At 40.8% G+C, this 22,992-nt stretch overlaps 2 protein-coding genes across 3 annotated transcripts; both read left to right on the top strand.

The window, feature by feature from the left end:
- The first annotated feature begins 799 nt into the window (after positions 1-799).
- On the top strand, positions 800-6,622 carry LOC309690055 (chloride channel CLIC-like protein 1). 2 transcript variants are annotated; one of them, XM_082506905.1, is made up of 9 exons: positions 800-1,070; positions 1,156-1,263; positions 2,532-2,642; positions 2,789-3,010; positions 3,319-3,459; positions 3,564-3,663; positions 3,987-4,084; positions 4,741-4,887; positions 5,034-6,622. In XM_082506905.1, the coding sequence occupies exons 1-9, from the start codon at positions 939-941 to the stop codon at positions 5,193-5,195; spliced, it is 1,221 nt and encodes a 406-aa protein (XP_082363031.1). In that variant the 5' UTR covers positions 800-938; the 3' UTR covers positions 5,196-6,622. The 2 variants fall into 2 exon arrangements, with proteins under 2 accessions (XP_082363031.1, XP_082363032.1); XM_082506906.1 differs by lacking the exon at positions 1,156-1,263.
- A 778-nt stretch (positions 6,623-7,400) lies between these two features.
- On the top strand, positions 7,401-22,982 carry mcoln2 (mucolipin TRP cation channel 2). Its single transcript, XM_082505753.1, has 14 exons — positions 7,401-7,599; positions 8,090-8,243; positions 8,728-8,901; positions 9,196-9,352; positions 9,730-9,808; positions 9,882-9,978; positions 10,074-10,173; positions 10,607-10,719; positions 10,871-11,020; positions 12,621-12,722; positions 13,035-13,157; positions 15,490-15,696; positions 16,864-16,997; positions 22,574-22,982. Coding segments are annotated over exons 1-14 (1,635 nt in total). The 5' UTR covers positions 7,401-7,555; the 3' UTR covers positions 22,575-22,982.
- The last annotated feature ends 10 nt before the right edge of the window (positions 22,983-22,992 follow it).

Raw genomic sequence — 22,992 nt, 5'->3', positions numbered from 1 at the left:
TCTCTCATGACCTTAGGATGCGTGGGTATGCCAGAGTGCTCTGGAGGGCACACAGAGTCTTTGCAGACTGCTTAGGATGAGACATCCTATCAATATGCAATTGATTATATAACTCTAAGCATATATGAGTAAATGTTTCTAAGCATAAATGACAATCCAACAATATAAACCTAACAGTTTTTATGCTCACTGTGCGCCCCCTGTTGCATGGCAGTGTACATTGATAAAGATGCTCCATCCACTGGCACCCATCCATTTTGCGTTGCACCTCTCAGCTCTTTTTGTAACCTCATGAGTTGCGCTGCTGCTGCCACAGCTGGGTTGAAGACGCATTTAAATAACCTTCCAACGAAAGTGATCTTAAGTTATTGCATCTCGGCATTATTTTAATGTGTCTACAGCCTACATCCTGTGCCTCTGACACTTTATCCCACCCCATTTAGAGCTTTCTTGGATTTCTTTGAATATTCCTTGAAGAAAAACAGAAAAACAAAACAGCTCTTATAACCTTTTTGAGATGTCAGTCATCAAAACTAAATTAAGCACGAGCCTACAAACTTAAATTGCACTCACTTGGTAAAAATGGTAAATGACCTGTACTTGTATAGCGCTTTACATGGTCCCTAAGGACCCCAAAGCGCTTTACACATTCAGTAATCCACCCATTCACACACACATTCACACATTCACACACTGCATCACGTGGTTGTACAGTAAAGCGATTCCTTTTATGGTCACGTCTGTTAGGCTGTTTTGTTTTGTTCCCGCCTCACCCTGTTATACTACCTTTAAGGCCATGTGTGAGTCAGTGAGGCCGAAGCTGCTTTGTAGTTGAGCCTTAAACTTAGCTAACAGTGCTAGCTATAGGTGTCCACCTATGCTTGTTTTCACTGTAAAGGAATTAACACTGGATAAGAGTCTGTCTTCTCCCAGCCAGGATGCTCCTCATTGCTTTGTTGTGCAACCTGTTGCTCACTGCCGTGGGCCAGGAGGAGGAAAGCAAGTGGGTCAACCCTTACGACATGACCATGTATGATGCTACGACCAAAAGGATGAGAAAGCCTACTGAGGTTGGGAGATTTTTACTCTGAGTATTGTGAAGATGTTGTGTTGTCCAGCTCAGACACTTAGTTTGTATGTGTGTTTGCAACGCAGCCAGCAAGCTGTGACAATCTGGGCACTGAAAGACAAGAGTACAATCAGGACTCCAGCCAGACTGAGCCATCGCCCTGCAACAAACAAGTGGAGGAGTTAGAGGGACAGGTTGGTGTTTAGAGGTTTTAAATAGGAAAAACTATCTTCAAATTGTCTAATTATACGCCTCCAGGCTTATCGCTTTGTTCTAACTGGTACACAAAACATGAACGTCAACCGTGTCTAAAAAGGCCATTTAAATAAGGTGAACTCAATGTCATGTACAACAAACCAGTTTTACATGTTTTGAGCTGTAGTCTGTTAGAACAGTGTTTCCCAACCCTTTAGTGCCACGTCACATAGAAAAATCACAACACCAAATAAAAATGTCACAAAAGTTCATTTCTTACAAGATATATTTAAAATCTACTCTTAAGTTACATAGTGTGAAACCTGTGCCTGTTTAGTTGAACACAAAGCTGATATTCTTGCAGGAGTTGAAGGAAGACACACGAAGATCTTCCTCGACAGTCCTGAGTCTGTGTTTTGGTTTTTTCTTGTCTTGATAGCAATCATGTTTATAAAACCCATAGATGGGTTGTGGAGGAAGGAAGCAGAGCTGAAATAACTTTGTTTGCCAGAAAGGGAAAATAGTCTGTGATCTTGTTTTGAAGTCTTGGGTGTTTTGTCTAGAAATGGCATTTACGTTTACTTGGAACCTTGGCACTGTTTGACAGTTTTTCAGCAGCAGGCATAGTGGAATTGGCTTGGTTGGTTCCCCGGTGAATCCAATGGCAAGATGAGTTTCATTGTATTATCTTGAGCTCTCCTTTTGTTTTTTTCTGACCACTGCTCATGCCTTCAGGGCCTTCATCTGAGTCTTCTCCAGGACTCAGGTCAGATTCACTACTTTTTTTATTTTCAGATATTTATCCATCGCTATTACCTTCTTCTGTTTTACTGGCGGTTGGCAACCCTCTTAATTTGTGCAAGATGTTGCACTGCCCTCTAGTGGAAGAGAATGGAAATTTTCTGCCTATTACTACATGCTCCTCCCTTACCCATCTGGTGAAATTGGATAATCTTCCATGGCACACCTGATGATTTCTCATGGCATACTTCTGTGGGGCTGCACAGTGGTTTGGAAATGCTGTGCTATAACATCATCTGTGGGCAGACAGTGGTTAGCAACAAGACTAGGCTGAGATGTTTAAATGATGGTGAAGTGTTATTACCGGGCTCAAAGTGTATCGAGAAGATATCATTCAGATCCTTACACCACCAACCAGTCTTAGAAGAGAACCTGGGGTCTTTCCCATAATCCCAGAAGCTTTGACTGGGAAATAGGAACTTATTCAGGACAGGCACTTCAGATATTCTGCCTTGCCTTCATTCAGATTGAAGATCATAAGAAGACGATCGAGCGCATCTCACAGCAGCCAACATGCAGCCCAGTGTTCAAGAGATTTCTTAGCAGACTGTTGAAGGCAATACAAAGAGCTGGTGTGGTAGGTGGTCATCTCATGTTTTATGTTGAATTATGAGATTTCAGTCGAGCATATTGTGCTATCATATTTACTCTCTCGTTTAATAATTTTACAAGTGTGGTGGAAAAAAATGTGCAATTTAAGACACTTCTCCCATTTCTCTCCAGCCCAGTGACTCCACAGATGTCTTTTATGATGCCAAACTCAAAATGTCCAAACAAGCCATGGAGGAGATCCAGGCACATCTGGAGAGTGAAGACAGCTGTAGACCAGGCGCCCTGGACAAAGCCATCAGTCAGATACTTGTGGACGTTAAACCGCATGATTATGGGGCCTGGAAGTGGCCATTTGAAGACACCTTTGGGGTGGAGCTGCATACATTATTGAAAGTAATCTCAGTCTTTATTACTGTGACTCCACTTTCTCTGGTTTGAGGCCAACTCCCCCCAAATCTCTTGTCTAGTGTTGTCTCCATGAACAAGAAGGAGAGCTGTCTGTTGATTTCATGTACACTCAGTATGGTTTCGTGAGAAGTTGTCAGTGCAGATATAAAAACATGTCTTTTTTTTTTTTTTAAACCAAATGTAGCTTTTACCTTTGACCCCCTTCTGTTTTGACTTTTCTTAATGTGTCTGCTGTGTTTTAATGGTTTCTATTTTCTGTAACCACTTAAACTGTTCTCTGCTCCGTTCTCCAGATCGTGTTATTTATCCTGGTTATACTAGTCATTATCATGCTCCAACTGCGGACAAAGATCTCCTGGTTTGTGCTGTTCCAACAACTGTTTGCTGTCTGCTTATTCGTCAGTGTTATCTGGAACTGGTTTTACCTGTACAAGGTAAATAGGAGCCCCTGCAGTTTTCAGGGGTTTCAGTTCAACTGCAATTCAGTGTTTTGACTGTAAAATAAGATGTTTTTAATAAATATGTATATTTTGTTCAGCTTGCCTTTGCTGAGCATCAAAGTAATATATTGAAGATGGAGAATTTCAATGCAAAATGCACTGGAGTGGAGAAAATGGATTGGATTGACAGTTTGAAAGGTATGCCACTGCCAGTGTTGAACAGACATAGCATTGGTATTCTGTGAAAACCTCCTATATCTAAAATATTAACCGGCTGAGAAAAAAACTTCTTTTTATTTTTATTTTTAGAGCGTATTAAATATCATTTTGAAATACATTTCACTGCACAGCCATGAGATGGAGAGGAATTTAACGACAAGTCCCTCTGCAGTCATTGTGCAAAATCTGAAGTCTCAGCTGTTTTAATAGTTTTAGACTCCAGCACTGCTGTTTTGGATATATTAATCATATTTAGCGCATAACGTCTGCCTAAGCTTAGGCCTGTATTTGATTTCCTGCAGAGTGGTTTAGAAGCACCTGGACTCTTCAAGATGACCCCTGTAAGAGATACTATGAAGTTCTTATAGTTGACCCTCTTTTGTTGGTATCACCAATCAAGGTAAGTCACTCTGTTCAAGTTATTGAGGTCTTGCAGACACATCACTACTAAACACATGATTTAAATTTGTCTACCATTCTGGACATGTGACAAACATGCTGATAGTGTAGGAGTTTGTGAATCAGTTGCCACACAGACCTGGAGACTTGCTCACGACCATGCAACAACCACTAGTTGTGAGATAAAAAGTAAAAGTTGTGCCTTTTGAAACATCTTAACTGCAGCACTGAAGCACAACTTTTACTCTGAAGGCAAACCATCACTTTTTCAAGTTGTGCAACTTCTCGGCTATTAGTTAGCAAGTATTTACAGACAGATGTGAAAACTTACAGCCACTGTGGCAACCGGCTGAAAACCAAAGTTGTCACAAGGAGGTCTGTGGTACAGCGCCTTCTTTGCACCGATTTCACCCAGCGACCAGTTGGTGAATAACCATTCTTCCCTACAAACCAATGTTTAAATCACATCCGATATGGCTGAAACCTCATTGCTTTGCTTTCTATTAAGCTGACACATACATTTGCCACTTTTCTACCTTTTTCTAACTGCTATACGTTTTTCCATGCAAAGTCTTCCTAAACTGTGTTCCTTTGTATGAGTTTGGACTTTCTATATGTATGTACAGTTTTATAACCTAGACATGCTTCTCTGTTTAGGCAATCTTATTTACCATCACAACCTTCATCACAGAGCCACTGAAGTACTTCGGTCAGGGATTCAGTGAATTTCTTCGAGTGCTCCTCAAAGATCTTCCAGTTACCCTGCAGATCCCAGTCCTGCTCACTACCATGCCTGCTACTGTGGTAAAACCTGTCACCTTATTCACATTATAGAGCTTTCTATAGATGGATAAGATTAATAGAACAGGTCTCTGTCCAGAAGAGCGCAGAAAAGATGCTGCACAGGACCTTCAAGCTCTAAGGCCTTTTTTTATGTATATCTTCTTCAGGTGATTGTGTATGCAAGTGTGCAAGCAGCCTTCCAGAATGGCATCATGGCACTTTTACGCCGCCCACAAAGGGACCCACCACCACCAGAGCTGAACAGATCACCAGAGATGCTGCGCTACCCAGACCTGAGCTCCCAGAAGCGCAGAGTGTCGATCAGGTGACACCCCCCCCCACCCCCACCCCCACACACACACACTTTTTAAAATAATTTTTGTTTAGATTCATCCAATCAGCTTAAATATCAAATTAGACACACAATAGTGGGTTTTGGTGGAGACTAATGTCCTTATTATTTAATGCTTCTGCTGAGATGAAGTTAAATATTCATGTGCAACATAAATTGGTATCTTAATGTTTAATGAAAACTTTTTATTGATATTTTTGTCTTTTGGGGTTTTTTTCTTTGTTTTTGTTTGTTTTGATACCTGCTGATCTCGTCTTAGTTTTTTAATGCATTATTGGCTCTACATTATCATTACTGTTTGTTTCTTAGCTTGCACCTACCCACTCGAACTCTGTGCTCCTCCAGTCAGATGCCTCTATTAGTTTCACGCTCCCAGTTCAAATCTACAGGTGACAGGGCTTTTTCCATTGCCGAGACTCTGGAACAGTCTTCCCTCTTTTATAAAATCCTCTTCATCCTTGGAAGTCTTCAAATCGAATCTGAAGACCTCCCTATGTTCCAAGGCTTTCAGATCTCCCACCTTTATTCTGTTTCAGCTTGTCTGATCTTTTATCTCGTTGGATGATGTTTGCATGTGTAGACACGTATACATGTATTTTATGTTCACATATGTGTACTTGTGTGTGAATGTGTACATATTATTATTATTATCATTTTATTTTATTTTATTTTTATTTTTTTTACAAAAATGTATGGATGTCACAATGTTTCTGTTTTCATCTTATCTGTTTTAATTCTTTTTATCATATTCCTCTGTTCAGCACTTTGGCCGACACTTGATGTCTTTTAAATGTGCTATATGAATAAAGATGACTTGACTTGACTTTCTGCTTTATATATGCTGGATTTCTGTTGCTACCACAACATAGACATCTGTGCAAGAACAGTGGATTTTAACCATAGTGAGCTTGATGGAGCTCGCTCAGTATAAAAAGCAATGAAGTGGCTGAAATCCAGTGCATGTCATCGACTGTATCTCCACGTCATCATTTCATTTTTGTCATTTGAGGACGATGATTTACAGTTTTCCCTCCTGTCTGCTGGATGCAAGCAGCTTCAGGAGCTCACAGGCGTTCCAGCTCTGATCTGTGGAAGTCATATTTGATATCAGGAAGTTGACTTTGTTGCTCTGTGTTCATCAGTGGACAAATAAAGTTTTGTCACATCCGTCATGTTTCTTTGTCCAACGTGAGGTTTTGGAACAGAAATTAAACACGGTCCCTGCGTTTCACATTTAACACACTGTAGCTGTCATCTTAGGTGGATGCCAAGCAGCAGTAGATCGTATCAGGAATGTGCTGGTTTCTGTTTAACATAGGACCCGTCTTCCTCCGACCTCTTAGGATATGCTGCATGTATCTGTGAGACTTGGATGTCAAACATAAGGCCTGGCAAAGACACTGTTCCGGCCACTAGATGGCTTTGGGAAAATGTGAAGGATGGCATAAAAATTTGGAGTTTAAAATATTTGTTAATTTAGGTTTTATAGCTTCTCCTTCTGATAAAGACTTCCCCCGTGGCTATTAATACTATATCAGTTAATTCAATTAAATTACAAAGTACCCTGTTTTTTCACTATTGATCATAGAAACAAAAATGGCATCTTGTCTGAATTAACCAACTTTTTCATGTTTAATTACAGGAACATCTGGGCACTGAGCTATCAGGGTTTTTTCAGTAATTTCACACATTTCTTCTATTTTGAGCCCAAAGAATCACGCTGAAATATTTATTTCATGTACTACAGCACCGTTTCTGTATCATGAGGAAAACCTGAGATGTACCATTGAAACATCTCAGTGGTTAAATGTGTAGTTAAACTTCATTTCATTGACTGAAAGGGCAGTTTGATTGGTGAATTGTATGTTGCGTCCAATGTAAAATGAGTTTGACATCCCTGCTTTATAGTATCATGTGTGATGACGTGACCTACAGACTCTTGCCTGTGAAATATAGAAGTACCTTATGTCTTCTGTGGAGTTTGTTCCTATATCAGTAACTGCTCCAGGTTTTAATCAGTTCAAAGGTTTTACACTGACGCACTGATTTTCACACACACAGCAACGTTTCATTATTATTTTGTTTTTTCTATTTAAATCTAGTTTCTTAACCACATTATGTTTCGGGCCTTTCCGTGAGCACTCGTTCACTCGTAGATTGCGCACCTGTGCCGCCTCAAACCCATTTCCTGATTGGCTGACTGAAAGCGTCGTGGTCTCGCGGGGCACACGCGCAGCAGAGCAGAGTTGTCTCTGACTCTCTGCCGGAGCTGTCCGGCTTACGTTTAATAATCTCCCTTCAGTCATTTGGCTTTTTTCCCCACCTTGCTTTGCAAAAATGGAGTTATTTTCTCGCTATCTGGATAGAAGCAATTCGGTCAGGTAAGCTTTTTATGTTTAAATAAGTTGCGTTCAAATATAGTTTTGTTACCTCATCATTCTGAAATGCCGCATGTTAAAATGTAACAACGTTAAAAACAACCGCGAAAGTCATCAGGAAGTTTTATGACGTGATCAGGGTTGGATTTAACGTTGCACTTTGTAACTTGGAGACTTGGATTTGTGTTGTTTATAGTTGACAAATAATTGGGGGAAATGGTGAAAGTACATTTACTGAGCTAACCTTGAACTTCGTACACGGATCTCTCCGTGTGATTGATTACCAGTCTGGTACACCGCAACAACAAGCGCTGATAAAATAACTGTCTTTCTTTTAAACTTTCACTTCTGCATTTTCAGCCTTCTGGCTGCTTTCTTCTTCCTTCGTAGAGAAACTCCTCTCACCATCTGTTCATTTCCACGAGTTTTAACCGTGTAGCCCACAGCACTGCGATCTGTTTCTGTCATCTGCATGATGGTTGTTGTCTTACAGCTCTGTCATAACTCACGACATTATGAAAGAGGAGAACCTCAGAGATGACCTGAGGTATTATTTCATGAGCCCCTGTGAGAAGTACAGAGCCCGAAGACACATTCCCTGGAAAATGGGAGTCCAGATCCTGAAAATCATCATGGTCACCACACAAGTATGTGCACTGGGGTTTATTGTATGTTGGGAAAGACCAGGAAAGAGGCAGCACTCAGAAGGGGCTTCCTGGAACTGCAATATGTAATTGAAGGCATGCAGCCAAGAGCAGTGTGTATATACATGCTTACACTGAGGGTCCTGCTTAAAATGGGAGAATAAAGGAATATTTGTGTTTGTCTTTATTTTGCTGCTAAATTAGTATTGTTTCGGAAGCACATGGCCCTAAAACAACACAAACGTCTTCAAAGCACCTCATCAGTATTTCACGTAACACTTTAAAACTACTTGTAAATGTGTAGCTGTGGGAGATTGCACAATACTCCACGTCCATAACAACTACAGTTTTGGGTAATCTCCTTTTTAAAAGGCCCAACTGACTGAGAGGTATGTCAGAGATGTAAAGCTACCATAACATGTGTTTTCCACCTCAAAAGGAATAAGACGCGTATATGTTCAACTCTCCTTTCTTGTTTTCCCCACAGCTCGTCCTGTTCGGCCTCAACAACCAGCTGGTGGTTTCCTATAAGGAAGAGAACACCATGGCGCTCAAACACCTTTTCTTAAAAGGCTACAGCGGGGTCGATGAGGACGACTACAGCGTTGCCGTCTACACAAAGCACGACGTCTATGAAAGTCTGTTTTATGTCATGGATCAGGCAAGTAACAGTGACTTTTTTACTGTAGCATTATGAAGTGTATGTAGTGTTGAGTTTTATTATAGAATATGCACATCAGGAACTCCAATCTAATGCTCATATAAACATATCTGGTGTAATTTAAGCATCGCATGAGTTGGAACTGCTTTATTTTTTGAATTTCTTGTTTTATCGTGTTTCACTGCGATATTCCAGTTTTCAGCTTCTTTATTGTCTCGTCACCCTGGAGTGTTTTCTGTTTTTTTTTTTGTTTGTTTGTTTTTTTATTTTCCTAAAATTTCCTGTTGTGTACAGTACAGTCAGCTGGGCCAGCTCTCCGTGGGCCCGATCAGTTACGCAGAGGATGAAAATGGCAAGTTGCTGCCCCTCACCATATGTAAAGAGTACTATAGGAGGGGCAGCGTGGAGCCTTCAGATGAGATCTATGACATCGATGCTCAGCTGGAGACGGGTGAGAGGGAAAATTTGCATGTCAGTTTGCTGTTATACGCGGCGAAGTTGGTGTCAGATTTGCCATTTAGATAATTAAGCTCAGTGTTGTTAAAATTTCCCCTTTGGGCTCCTGTAGTTTTAGTATTTAATGACAAACCTGAATACCTGTAATGTAAATGTGTGATGAGAGTTTTCATTAGAAACGGGACAAAAGATTCATGTTTAAAAATACCATTTCTTATATATTTCAGACATTTTAGAACCATTATGGGATTTACTGGTAATTTAAACAGGTCATGAAATTCCATATTGGAGTATAAGAACAAATTTTGAGGGGGAAACAAAAGCTGTGTCTGTGCTTTTTACACACCTCATATATGTGATGGGTTTTTTCAGTTTGTATGTCACACGATCCAAATACTGCAAACCTGTGGAGAGCAGAGAATTCATCCTTTTTTAATCTGGATTTTTACAGGTATGCTGTTTAAATTATTTACATTACATGCTGACATCCCCTTTTTAAATCAAACATTTCGCCGCTTTTTCAGACTTGTCGACATCAAAATAACCTTCCAGTTGAAGGGAATCAACCTCCAGACGGTGCGTTCGCGAGAGTTACCCGACTGCTACTCCTTCTTTGTTACGGTATAAGTTTCTTGGCTTTATTAACGCCATGTAAAAGCAGCAAACACAGCTGGATTGAAGCACATATAAACACCTGGATCCCTTTGATTTGATAGATAACGTTCGATAACCAGTGTCACAGTGGAAAGGTGAAACTATTCCTGGACATAGACGCTGAAAGCAGCGCGTGCCGAGACTGGAAGATATCGGGGACGGGTAAGGTGAACTTCTCTAACCGAAAAATTAATTAATGGTAACAAATGAGGGAGGAATGAGACAGGTTATGGCGTTGAAAACTGTTTTTCACATTTGAGTAAAACAACAGGTCAGCCTGCAAATGCATGTTTGGAATATTTGTAAAAATATCAAAATGTTGTCAAGTTTTAAAGAATCAGACTAAATAAAAATAAACTCTTGTGGACCAATGTGTCTGTCCAGTTTATTTTGTGTTGCAGCAGCTTGTTCACCACGTTGTTAAAGTGTGTGGAAGGATTTGTCTCCAAACTTGTACCAGGACTGGGCAGTTTCCTGTAACTGAGGCGTTTGCATTCAGACTTGTGTTATCAGTGTCAGAACTGTGAGTGTGAGGGAGTTGAGTGATAAACCCTCTCACACCCACACTTGTGCTTTTTGTGTGTGTGTATTTCAGCTCAGAAGAACACACACTATCTGCTGGTATTTGATGCCTTCGTCATTCTGATGTGCCTCACATCAGCCGTGCTGTGCACTCGCTCCATCATACTGGCCGTCAGGTTACTGCAGGTCAGCAACACCATGCAAGCAGCTACCTTTTTGCTTTTTTTTTTTTCTTTTTGAAATTAACTTAAACATCGTGGATAAAGGTGTGTGCGTGCGTGTGTTTGTGTGTGTGTGTGTGTTAAATTGACTGAATTTCCATTGTTTTATTTTGAAGAGGTTCTCCAGATTCTTCCATGAAAACTTTAATCGGAAAGTGTGCGAGGACGACCAGAGGGAGTTTCTGAACGGCTGGTACTTGCTGGTCATCGTCAGCGACCTCTTCGCCATAATTGGATCGATTCTGAAGATGGAGATACAAGCAAAGGTAAAATGAATAATCCCTTTCTTTCTTGCAATGGCGTTTAACCATACCCCCCCCCCCCCCCCCATTCAGTTGTCATTTAAAAGGTGTCAAATAATTGCAGAAGATTTGAAAATGTACATCTTTATGTAGAAAAGGTTTTGTATAATAAGCTGTTGTCAGAATTTATTTAATATTACTTTCTACACCAGGATCTTTTTCTACAGCTGACGCTGGTAACTGTGCAGGGGCGGATCTAGCAAAGTTTAGCCAGGGGGGCCGATAGGGCATTAACAGGGAAAAGGGGGCACAAAGACATACTTTTCTTTCTTATTCTCATTTAAAATGTTGAGCTTTTAATAAATAATTATCTGAATCTTACACCCAAAGTTTTTACCTGATATAACATGTATAGAAGTCCATTACTGTATATAGTAACTGTTAAGTCTAATATACCCTAGTAAGCTGTAGTACTTTTTCCTTTGGGAACCATCTGTGCAGTCTGCAGCTCTGTTGAAGAAAGATGTTGAATCTATTTAATTATTGTAGAAAAATCATTGATTTCTGTGCATTTTATTTTACCGGTGCATTCGATTAAGGTTGATTACGTCAATTAAGCATCACGAGGTGGAAAGTGGTTCCCTTTGTTGTTGCTGGGAGTTGGCAACCCTATTAGTTAGGTTGTTTAATATTTCTACTAAGTACTCTTTAAAATACCAGAATAGGGAGGCTAGAGGATTTAAGTTTATTAGATTGATCAGTTTTGCTGAACTATGAAGTATTTTTTTTTTTTTTTTTTTTTTTTTTTGTATTTGTTTGTTTTTTTGTTTTTTTTGTTTTTTAAACGTGAGTATGAACTTATACAAAATGCAGCAAGACATTTAAAAAACTGTTTTATTGATTAAAAAAACACTATATCAGATTCATATCGGACATAAAAAAGTGGTATCGTGCCATCTCTAGTGTGTAGGCAAATTTTTATCATATTTCATTATTTTAATGTTTTATTTATATCCACCGATGTGTTTTAAGTTTTAAAGACTCATTTATGCCCAACTTTACTTCTTTTGTATAATTTATCACTGTAGGTGAAGCTCTACTATTATTTGCTACAATAACTTTTCAGCGGAGGTTAAGTTGTCTGATTGCAGCATTAATTCACCAGTTCAGTTTTAATATCTTATAATTACATTGTTAGACGTATAAAGGACAGTTTGGACCTTTAATCAAACTTTAAATTCCAAACCAAATTTCAACGTGACTGACGACACTTTGCATTGTGATTCGGACGTTGATAATAACTTTGAGCAGTTGGACACAAATAGAAATTGCAAAATCAGTGAAGCTGTCCTTTAAGAAACCTGCAGTTTACATTTATAGTTTTCTTCTCAGTGCACATGCATTAAAGCATAAAAGCACGTTAAGGTTTATCGTTCCTTGGCTTCACTTTGTACTTTGAACCCTAATAAAATAATCACCCAGACTATGTCATTTACTGCAATCATACAGCAAAACCAGCTTTACTGTAATATAACTTATGTATACTGTGTGTAATTATGTAACAGAGTTTTCTAGAACTATGATTTCATCCCTAATCGTGGACTTTCTCTGCTCTCTTTTGTAGAACCTTACAAATTATGACGTGTGCAGTATCTTCCTGGGGACGTCTACATTACTGGTGTGGGTTGGAGTGATCAGGTACCTGGGATACTTCCAGAAATACAATGTGAGTCCATGCTCGGCACGACTGATGTAAGGCATTAATGTTCTACATTTATGATCTCAGAGTTTGAAGTCTGTTTCATGTGAGAGCTTCCAATGAGCAAAATATTAAGCAGGAGCTCATCACATTAAGCTTAATGCAACAGTGATGGAGAAACTTGTATTAATATGCTGTGAGAATGATATATTTATTTTAATTCTCATCATGCACATGTGTAGACCTGTATCAGTCCGCTCCACTCTCACATAAATCTTTATTTGTTGTCTCATAAGGTTTAAAATTCACTTAAAAACAGTATATTTCTTCCAAGTTTAGGTGCTGATCCTAACCATGAAGGCAGCCTTTCCAAAGGTCCTGCGTTTCTGCTGCTGTGCTGGCATGATCTACCTCGGCTATACTTTTTGTGGCTGGATTGTACTGGGGCCGTACCACGAGAAGGTAACTTTCTAACTGGTTTTGAGGAAATCACTGTGATGGGTGTGACAGAGATGCAGGGGAAACAGTCCAGGCTTCTTTTTTCTTTCTCTCGAAATGTTGCTGACGCTACAGATATTGAATTGAGGAACTCCCAAAAGTGCACATCTTTTAAAAAACGGACTTACAGTAGTGTTTTAGGTGATTGTTTTTGATCGTGTCCCAGATTCAGACTCTTGATAACCTGTAGATGAGATATTCAAAGTTTGATTTTTATGAGTTTTATGAGATTTGCAAATCAGTGATTTGTTTATTTGACAGTTTATTTTTTATTTACTTTTTTGGAACTGTGGTTGTACGATACTTTCCTTTTTATGATGACTGTCAGATTGGACTTGGAGAAGTTAAATCTTAACTTCTCCATCAGGTTTTCCAAGCTCTTTCTTTCAAATTGCTATTTCAGCATGTTGCTCTTCAAACTGAACAAAGTGTACACATGGCCTTTGGCTTCCCTGTACAGGAGCAACTAGAGTTCACAGTGCATTTATAAGACTCTCTAAATAAAACGGCCACTAGGTGTCAGTGCACGATAATGCTTGTTTTGCTTCACTGGCTGCTGTTTGCTGCTTCATTGGTGACCAGGTTTTCAACATTGTACAGTGATTGCTGCCACATTCATAACACATTCATTTGTACACTGATGTGTGTGCATATGCGTGGATGAATCAACCATTTGAGGAATGAATCAAATGGTTGATGATTAGCAACAGAATTGTGCCACATTCAGTTTTGGGCCAACTGCCCCGAAACAGAGCAAATATCTCAAACTGAAAGAGGCTACAAGAAGCAGTTTCCTCCAAATACATACAAGTGAGAAACAAAGTTGAGCGGCTCATGTTTTAAGAATTTGTGGAGATTACAGCTGGACTTGAGCAACATTTGGAGCACTTCTTAAAATCCTGAGAAACTCTAACCTTAACTGGGAGCTCCCCAGACAGTGATCTGTATGTTTAGCTGTTCTGGCTTGTTAAGATAAATTATTTACGGAAGTCTGAGCAGAAGTAGGCGTCTAAACACGGCAGAGCTCCTAATCTGCAGAGGCAGATGTGGGGAAGCCTGAGAACAGCTGCCTCACATCTTGCCTCTCACTGGCTAAATTGTTGATAATCTTGTGCTGAAGAGGAGTAACTACTGTAAATATATTGTGAGCTGATTTTTGTGTTTGCCTTTATGTCACTTCACTACCTCCCATGTTTAGGAATGCCCGTCTGTGGAACTAACAAAGCATCCATACGGTTGGTGCACTGAAGGCATTCAAGCAGGTCATTTTAGCTGTTAAGTACACTTTTCTCTGTTTAACAGTGAAATAGACTCTTATCAGGCCCACATGAAAAGCAAACTGTTACCCGACTACCATTTGTGCAACCAGCTCTGCTATGCCAGCGTTTCACGTCAGCCGTGTTACAGTTCTTTACGTTTGCGCAGCGATGCAGTCAACGGAGACTTTTATATTTATACTGCGATGTTTCGGGGAGTCCCCCGTAGTGACCTGTAAGTGTTTCCAGGATCCTCAGGTTATTTACAGAAGGAAATCAGCAGGGGATGACCTGCGGCTTGCCGTTCCACACGTCTTCAAGTGCTGTCAGCTGAATCCATAGTGTCTGAGAGCGATGTTGTTTTTAGATCTTATCTCATTCTTGTGGAACATGACTTCTTTCTGTTTTGTGTCGGGCTTTCTGATTGGTTCTTTCAACCAACGGTCTCCCTTTTTTCCTTTATTGCGTCATTCCTATCAGTCTTTAGACAAACTCGTTGTCTTATTATTAAGCCTGCGAGGTCCAGCGTTTCTTTTAGTACAACCAAGTACTTTTGGAAACTCCAAGTTTTCTTTAATCTCTGATCAAAACACAGTGAAGCTGACCTATACCTGAGCATTCAGGCTGTTTACTTAAACACTTCTGTTGCCTGTTTAATATGTTGATGGTAATAATCTGTGACTCGTCTTTCTTTGATAAACTGGGTTTCGACCTAAGACTTACTCATTGTCATTTGTTACATCAGCTACTTAAAAGATCAAAACAGTGTTTCAGTGTGAAGAATTTTTACTTGCAATTTATAAGAAAAATAATAAAATAATGTCATGTTGTTCTTTTGAAGTTGGTGATTAACACTAAATTGTATTTTATGGCATTTTTACAGACCAAATGTATAACTTTTTTTTTTTAAAGGAAGAAAAGCTGCAGTAATGTAACAAATTTCTTTCAATCTCCTCATTTGTTTTGTTTTCCAGGAAATCTCAGATTTCTGTGGATTTGTTAACTGCTCACTGCACTGTTATTTCCCTCTTTCTCTGTAGTTTGAGGGCCTGAGTCTTGTGGCAGAGTGCCTGTTCTCTCTGCTGAATGGAGACGACATGTTCACCACCTTCGCCCAGCTTAAGGACAAAAACACCTTGGTGTGGCTCTTCAGTCGGGCTTACCTGTACTCCTTCATCTCCCTGTTCATCTACATGGTGCTGTCGCTCTTTATCGCTCTTATAACCGACGCCTATGAGACCATCAAGGTACTTACGTTACCGAGTGCGAGTCATTTGAAAACTGTGGCATTTTGTCAATTAAACTCTTGGATCTTGTTAGACCTGACAGGAGGCTGGAAAATGTGGACTAAAACTGAACAACAATCCTTACTGTACTTTGAGCTTTCTGCCAGCAAGACAAAAGGGATGTTCACATCTCTTCTGACAGAACCACAAAAAAGGGACGTCCCTGTGTGAGATTGCCACTCTTCAACCAAATGCCACATCAGTGTTGCAGGTTAAGTCTAGCTGCGTGACAAAGAGAAAGGATGGTGCAAATCGAGTGCATTCATATGAGTGAAGTAGTGTGTCTTCACTCTGGGTTGGGAAGCAACTCCTTCAAGTTGAAGGAGTTAAGGTGGCTTCGGGGTCCTGTTCATGAGTCGGGGAATGAGCGGGAGATTGACAGATGGATTGGTGCAGCGTCTGCAGTAATGAGGATGCTGTAGCTGTCTGCTATGGGAGGAGATGGCATCAATTTACTGGGTGCTTTATGCCTCCCACCCACGCATGGCCACAAGCTGTTGATAGCAGCCAGAAGGAGCTTCCTCAGTAGGGTGTCTGGGTTATTTCTTAAAAAGGGTGAAGACCTTAGTTATTTAAAAGGGGCTCAGTAGAATGGTACTTGGGCATTTGGGTGCCTCCTGCATGAATCCTAGGTTAGGTGTTTGCGCGCATCACAGATAGTTCAGGGCTGAAGAAACTGCAGAGGAGCTGGATGAGGTTGACAGATGAGTGGGGAGTCTGGGCATCTATGAACCAAATAAGCAGCAGGATGGACGGAGAGAAGTGTCGAGGACAAAAAGAGGGGGGGGTTAAGTGCATCTTGTGCTCTTCTTACATCTTACTTCCTGTCTTGCTTGTCCCTTAGGCAATAATGTAATTGCATCTTGCTGAGAGGAGACAACAATCAGTGAATATCACATCTATAAAAAGCCTTTATTTCAAATTTTATATTTAAATTATGAAGAAAAATGTGAAGAAACCAGTCACAATGTTTCTCAATCCATGTTTCAGTCATTGCGGTACCTGTTTGTGGGCTTGAGTCTACAATATGTGTTAAATTGGTGTGCATTTCTCAAATCTAGCATGGAAAAAGTTTTGTCTTCTGACTTTAAATGTGATGCATTTTGGACTTTTTCTATTTGCTAACAGAGTTACCAGAAAAATGGGTTCCCGCAGACCGACCTGCAGAAGTTTCTCCACGAGCCGACAGAGCTGCCTAACATAGAGGAGAGCGATCAGACAGACGTCAGCGTCAGACACTCTGTACTCTGCTACTGCCAGTGGTACGACTGTTCACAGCAGTGTTGCTTGTTTAATATTTAATCTCTCTTCACACACTCAGCCACACCTGGAACCTGTTCTCTACAAACATCAATGTAACATAAGAGGTATTGTGTTTTAAATACCTGCTTAGAGTTGTTAGCCAGTGAGATTTAAGATTTTATTATAGTTTGACGGTTGCTTGTTGACTATTAGGGCTATTACTTGGCTTAGCTTATTACTTAGGTCTTAGCTTGAGAAGAAGATGTAGTCTTAACCTCTTAAATCTTGGCCATCAATCAATATCTAAATCAACTGATGGTCAAAACAACTGTCACTTTTAGTTACTGTTAACATGAATGCTGACGGTCATGCTGGCAAGAGTGAAACACATATCTTGTTCTTGGGAAAGATTCATGAAGTCTTTGGAAAAGAGCTGGCACCAGCGTCAAAAGTGAAGTTGATCAGAGAAATGTCGAGGAAACGCCGTTACATTCTCACTCTCCCTTTCAGTCCGTGTACAAATAAACAGGATTCACGGTAACATTCAGAAATGAAAACAGAGTTTGTGTCGCTTACACCTTGTCGCCATGATATACAGTGGGGCAAAAAAGTATTTAGTCAGCCACCGATTGTGCAAGTTCCCCCACTTAAAATGATGACAGAGGTCAGTAATTTGCACCAGAGGTACACTTCAACTGTGAGAGACAGAATGTGAAAAAAAAAATCCATGAATCCACATGGTAGGATTTGTAAAGAATTTATTGGTAAATCAGGGTGGAAAATAAGTATTTGGTCACCTCAAACAAGGAAAATCTCTGGCTCTCACAGACCTGTAACGTCTTCTGTAAGAAGCTTTTCTGTCCCCCACTCGTTACCTGTATGAATGGCACCTGTTTGAACTCATCATCTGTATAAAAGACACCTGTCCACAGCCTCAAACAGTCAGACTCCAAACTCCGCCATGGCCAAGACCAAAGAGCTTTCGAAGGACACCAGGAAAAGTATTGTAGACCTGCACCAGACTGGGAAGAGTGAATCTACAATAGGCAAGCAGCTTGGTGTGAAAAAATCAACTGTGGGAGCAATCATCAGAAAATGGAAGACATACAAGACCACTGATAATCTCCCTCCATCTGGGGCTCCACGCAAGATCTCATCCCGTGGGGTCAAAATGATCATGAGAACGGTGAGCAAAGATCCCAGAACCACACGGGGGGACCTGGTGAATGACCTGCAGAGAGCTGGGACCAAAGTAACAAAGGTCACCATCAGTAACACACTACAACGGCAGGGAATCAAATCCCGCAGTGCCAGACGTGTTCCGCTGCTGAAGCCAGTGCATGTCCAGGCCCGTCTGAAGTTTGCCAGAGAGCACATGGATGATACAGCAGAGGATTGGGAGAATGTCATGTGGTCAGATGAAACCAAAGTAGAACTTTTTGGTATAAACTCAACTCGTCGTGTTTGGAGGAAGAAGAATACAGAGTTGCATCCCAAGAACACCATACCTACTGTGAAGCATGGGGGTGGAAACATCATGCTATGGGGCTGTTTTTCTGCCAAGGGGACAGGACGACTGATCCGTGTTAAGGACAGAATGAATGGGGCCATGTATCGTGAGATTTTGAGCCAAAACCTCCTTCCATCAGTGAGAACTTTGAAGATGAAACGAGGCTGGGTCTTCCAACATGACAATGATCCAAAACACACCGCCCGGGCAACAAAGGAGTGGCTCCGTAAGAAGCATTTGAAAGTCCTGGAGTGGCCTAGCCAGTCTCCAGACCTCAACCCCATAGAAAATCTGTGGCGGGAGTTGAAAGTCCGTGTTTCTCGGCGACAGCCCCAAAACATCACTGCTCTCGAGAAGATCTGCATGGAGGAATGGGCCAAAATACCAGCTACTGTGTGTGCAAACCTGGTAAAGACCTATAGTAAACGTTTGACCTCTGTTATTGCCAACAAAGGTTATGTTACAAAGTACTGAGTTGTATTTTTGTTATTGACCAAATACTTATTTTCCACCCTGATTTACCAATAAATTCTTTACAAATCCTACCATGTGGATTCATGGATTTTTTTTTCACATTCTGTCTCTCACAGTTGAAGTGTACCTCTGGTGCAAATTACTGACCTCTGTCATCATTTTAGGTGGGGGAACTTGCACAATCGGTGGCTGACTAAATACTTTTTTGCCCCACTGTACGGACACCGTACTCCTCTGTATGTCGGTGTTTTCTTCTCATTCCATTTCCATGAGCCAATCTCCATCATCGGCAGGCAGCCGACTGCAGCGGAGTTTCCTCCACGCTGCGGTTTGGCTCCGTCTTACGTGGTTTGAGAGCAATGAAATTAGTGGTGGGAGCTATGCTGACACACCCAGTGATGGGCTGATTACAGAGAAACTGAGGGCCTCCACACTGAGGAACACCCCTGCCCCCACCGTCCCCTTAAACTCCCAGCACCTCTGTACTGTGTTATGTCCTTGAATGCACAGGTCACAGTAAACATTGTGACTCAAAATGAGCTGAAAAGGCTCAGTGGTGAGTCGAAAGCAGTTTTGAATGCATTGGAGAGACTGGTTTAGCGGCTCTGTTGTGCGTGGTTTTATTAGAACGACCTCACACTGTGTTCTCTCTTTATCATTTACTTAACCTCTTTTCGGTTGTCTGATAACATGAAGTGTTTAACATGCCTGAGAAATGTTTCATTTTATTTCCCGTTATCGTTTAAAGCGGCAGCGCAGTGCCCCGTTTGCTCCCAGCAACACTTCCTCCATCACAGTCAGCACATTACTGTGAAGTTGATGTTTCTGTTCAGGAGAATGTTTCGCTGTAAACGGACACCAGGATTGGTTTCTGTAGCCGTCATCACAATCATTCCACTTCAAAAGCAGGAGACTGTTTTGTGACTGAGTGCATGAGATGTTGTTTACCCAGTAAAGCAACTACTGTAGTCATTTGTATAGAGCTGTGTTTCGCGTTTGCCACCAAACTGTTATTTTTTTCCTGCCAGAGCTTTGAATGTTTGTACACACTGTAAAAATGATCTGTAGTCGTGTACTCGTTGGGAAAGTCCTGGCACTGGGAAAAGTTTCCTTTGCTGTATGTGTTATGATGACACATTGGAGCTTAGACAGTCTGTTTCCTCCCTCGGGGCTCTTCAGCCGTTGTTTCAGCAGACGTTAACACGCCGACTTTGAGGGTTTTGTTTTGGGCTTGTCATTTTATTTTTATTTATTTTTTATGGATGTTTGTCAGCCGTTTTCTATCACCCAGCTTTCCTGGGATTCCAGCTCTGGTTGCCTTGAGTGTTTAAGGAAGTCGAGTTTCAGTTACAGTGCCATTATGTACTGATGTGTAATGTACATCCTCTGTTGAAATTGGTGACCATCTTTTAAAGTTGGTTCAGTTTTCTTATTAGCACTCTTGTAGATTTGCACTGACTCTATAATTGCATTCATTTGCAGCCTTTGACCTGGCTAGATCTCATTTTTTACAAGCATCCTTATCTTACTGTCCCAGCAAAAATTAGATCAGTGTTCTCAGTTAACGTTTTAATGTCTTACTGGGTGAAATTTCATCTGGATCTGTTACCTTGTTTGGAAAGGAAGCTGGGAAGTGATCCTTGGGTTGGATTTAAAACTTGTTTACCAAAAGCGTCAGGTTTGTTATCTCTTGTATATTATGACTCTTGTGAATTCAATTAAATGTAATAGAACGTATATGTGTGACAAAGGTTGTAAACTTAACAGTATTTGGACTTAAATGTATCAGCTGCAGTCTGTCAAAGATTATGGCCCTATTCCTCAAAATGTTGACTCCCATCATAAACTCTGAGATCAGCAACTCAGACTTTACAGTTTCAGAACAGGCCGATCAGACTTCACCTGGAGTTTCACGTGCATGAGTAGGAAAAAGAAAGCAGCAGTCAGCGGCGCTCCGATACTATGACTCACCGTAGCATTTGGTAAATAAAGAGAAGAGCCTCCACTTTAATCCGGTGTACTGAGGAATCTGAATGTGTCAGTGTGGATCATGATGTTTATCTTACAAACAGGACAGGTGAATGGAGTCATTTTAATCAGCCTGGGGCACTCTGTCATCATCAGACAGAAAACATTCATGTCTTGTCTTTGGCTGCGTTTTGACAGTCACCACCATTGCTAAGCCTCATATCAAAGACATTACATTCATGCAAATTAATTGTATCCTGTGTGGTCAGCAGGAGGGATTTACACTCTTTGTTATGGTCAGTGTTGGGGTTAACAACACTGTCAGTGCGCCCCAGGGCGGCTGTGGCTACATGTAGCTGCCATAGTGTGTGGGTGGGTGGATGACTGGATGTGTAAAGCGCTTTGGGGTCCTTAGGGACTAGTAAAGCGATATATAAATACAGGCCATTTACCATTTAACACGGAACACCTTTAAGAAAAGTATTGCATTACATTACTGATTTACTCCCAGGAGAAAGTAATTCGTAGCACTGAAAAAGGTCCTGAAGGGCACACACCTCATGAAACGGCTCATAATTACCAGTTAAGAATGTAAAAACCTGAGTGAGTGACTGCGCATCAGTTTGTTACCTGTTGAAGATCAGGGTCTTTGTGCTGGTCTGGGGTCAGCATTCACTCAGCTTTTACTCTGGGTTCTTGGCTAGCTTAGCATTAGCGTGCTGTCTGTGCTTGCAAAGAGCTGAAATATGTTAGCAGCATAATGTCGTTGTTTCTGTCCTGTATGCAGTCTGCACTTCACCACCGTGCACTCGTCCTTTTGTGCAATAAAAGTTTGTTTTCTCCTTTCACAACAAAATGATTAGATACAACTTCCTTGCTCACTTGGTCTCATCGTCATCATCAATCATTCCAATCCTGGAAAATGTTCTGCTTACAGCAGATCATAAAAATGAAGGAAAATTATCTTTTGTTTAAAAACAAAGTGTTTGAACTTACAGCTTTCTTTGGTGGGTTTACTTTGATACAGTGAAGTGTGCAAATCTTTGCTGTGTGTTGCTATCAAACCTGCGTGAAGTTGAAATTACAGATTGGAGAACGAGGCCTTAATGATGCGTGTGTGGGAATTATCCCAAGAACATTACCGTGATAGTGTTGCAAGATTATGCCCTAAAGTGAGAATTCCTGTCTGCTTGTGTAACAAGTTGGATGTATCATCCCAACATAATATTGATACACTTGGGAATAACAGTGTTGCCTTGGTAGCTACATTTAGAATGGCATGTACCCTGCATTTGAACAACCTGTGTCGCTTTAATAAAGCTGGAGCACATTTGATTAAACATGGGACATGCAAGGTCATTCGTATACAAGCATGTAGGAGTCCCATAAATAGGATACTGCCATTATTTAAGATCGTACACTGCTTGCTTTGATTTTGAATACCAGCAGAAACCACCTATTTTTCTTTCTTGAATTTGGTTCATATCATTTATGAGTAAGATGCGTATTGGTGCTTTCTAAAGAGAAGCATTCGCTAACCACGCAATCGAACGTCCGAGTGAAAAGTAGCCTATGCTGTAGTTTGTCATGATGAAAGGTTGGTGGTTTTATGAGTTCTCTCTCTCCTTCCCTCTCTCCTTACAGAGTTCCAGCAAATGATGATGTCATACTTATCAGCTGACGGCTGCCCCGCCTCTGGATGAGACAGTTTAGGGAGGAAAATGCTGGGAACAATACTTCACATGTCTGAGACAAACTTCTCAACGCTGAAACACTGAAAAAATCCTGGAGAATGTAGATTTACACGTGTAACATCCCGTGAGGTGCAATAAGAAAGGCCAAATGAGTTTCCTCCACTGAATGGGAGTCAGGAGCTCAAGATGCGGAGCTGGAACTGGGACTAAGAAGAAGTGGTTGCTTGGATTAATTGTGTATGTTTATAATACTGCTTAGATGTTTATTTGGCCAAGGAGTTTGGTCGAGTGCTGTTGGGGAATGTACAACATTAAAGTTAATTTATTAAGTGTTGAAGTAAAGGTTGCAGCAAGGCTAATCTTCCTATT

The sequence above is a fragment of the Aulonocara stuartgranti genome (genome assembly GCF_965226115.1).
Source record: "Aulonocara stuartgranti genome assembly, chromosome: 15".
Taxonomy (NCBI): domain Eukaryota; kingdom Metazoa; phylum Chordata; class Actinopteri; order Cichliformes; family Cichlidae; genus Aulonocara; species Aulonocara stuartgranti.
Note: the sequence above shows the minus strand (reverse complement) of the source record. Positions and strands in the feature narration are given on the sequence as shown.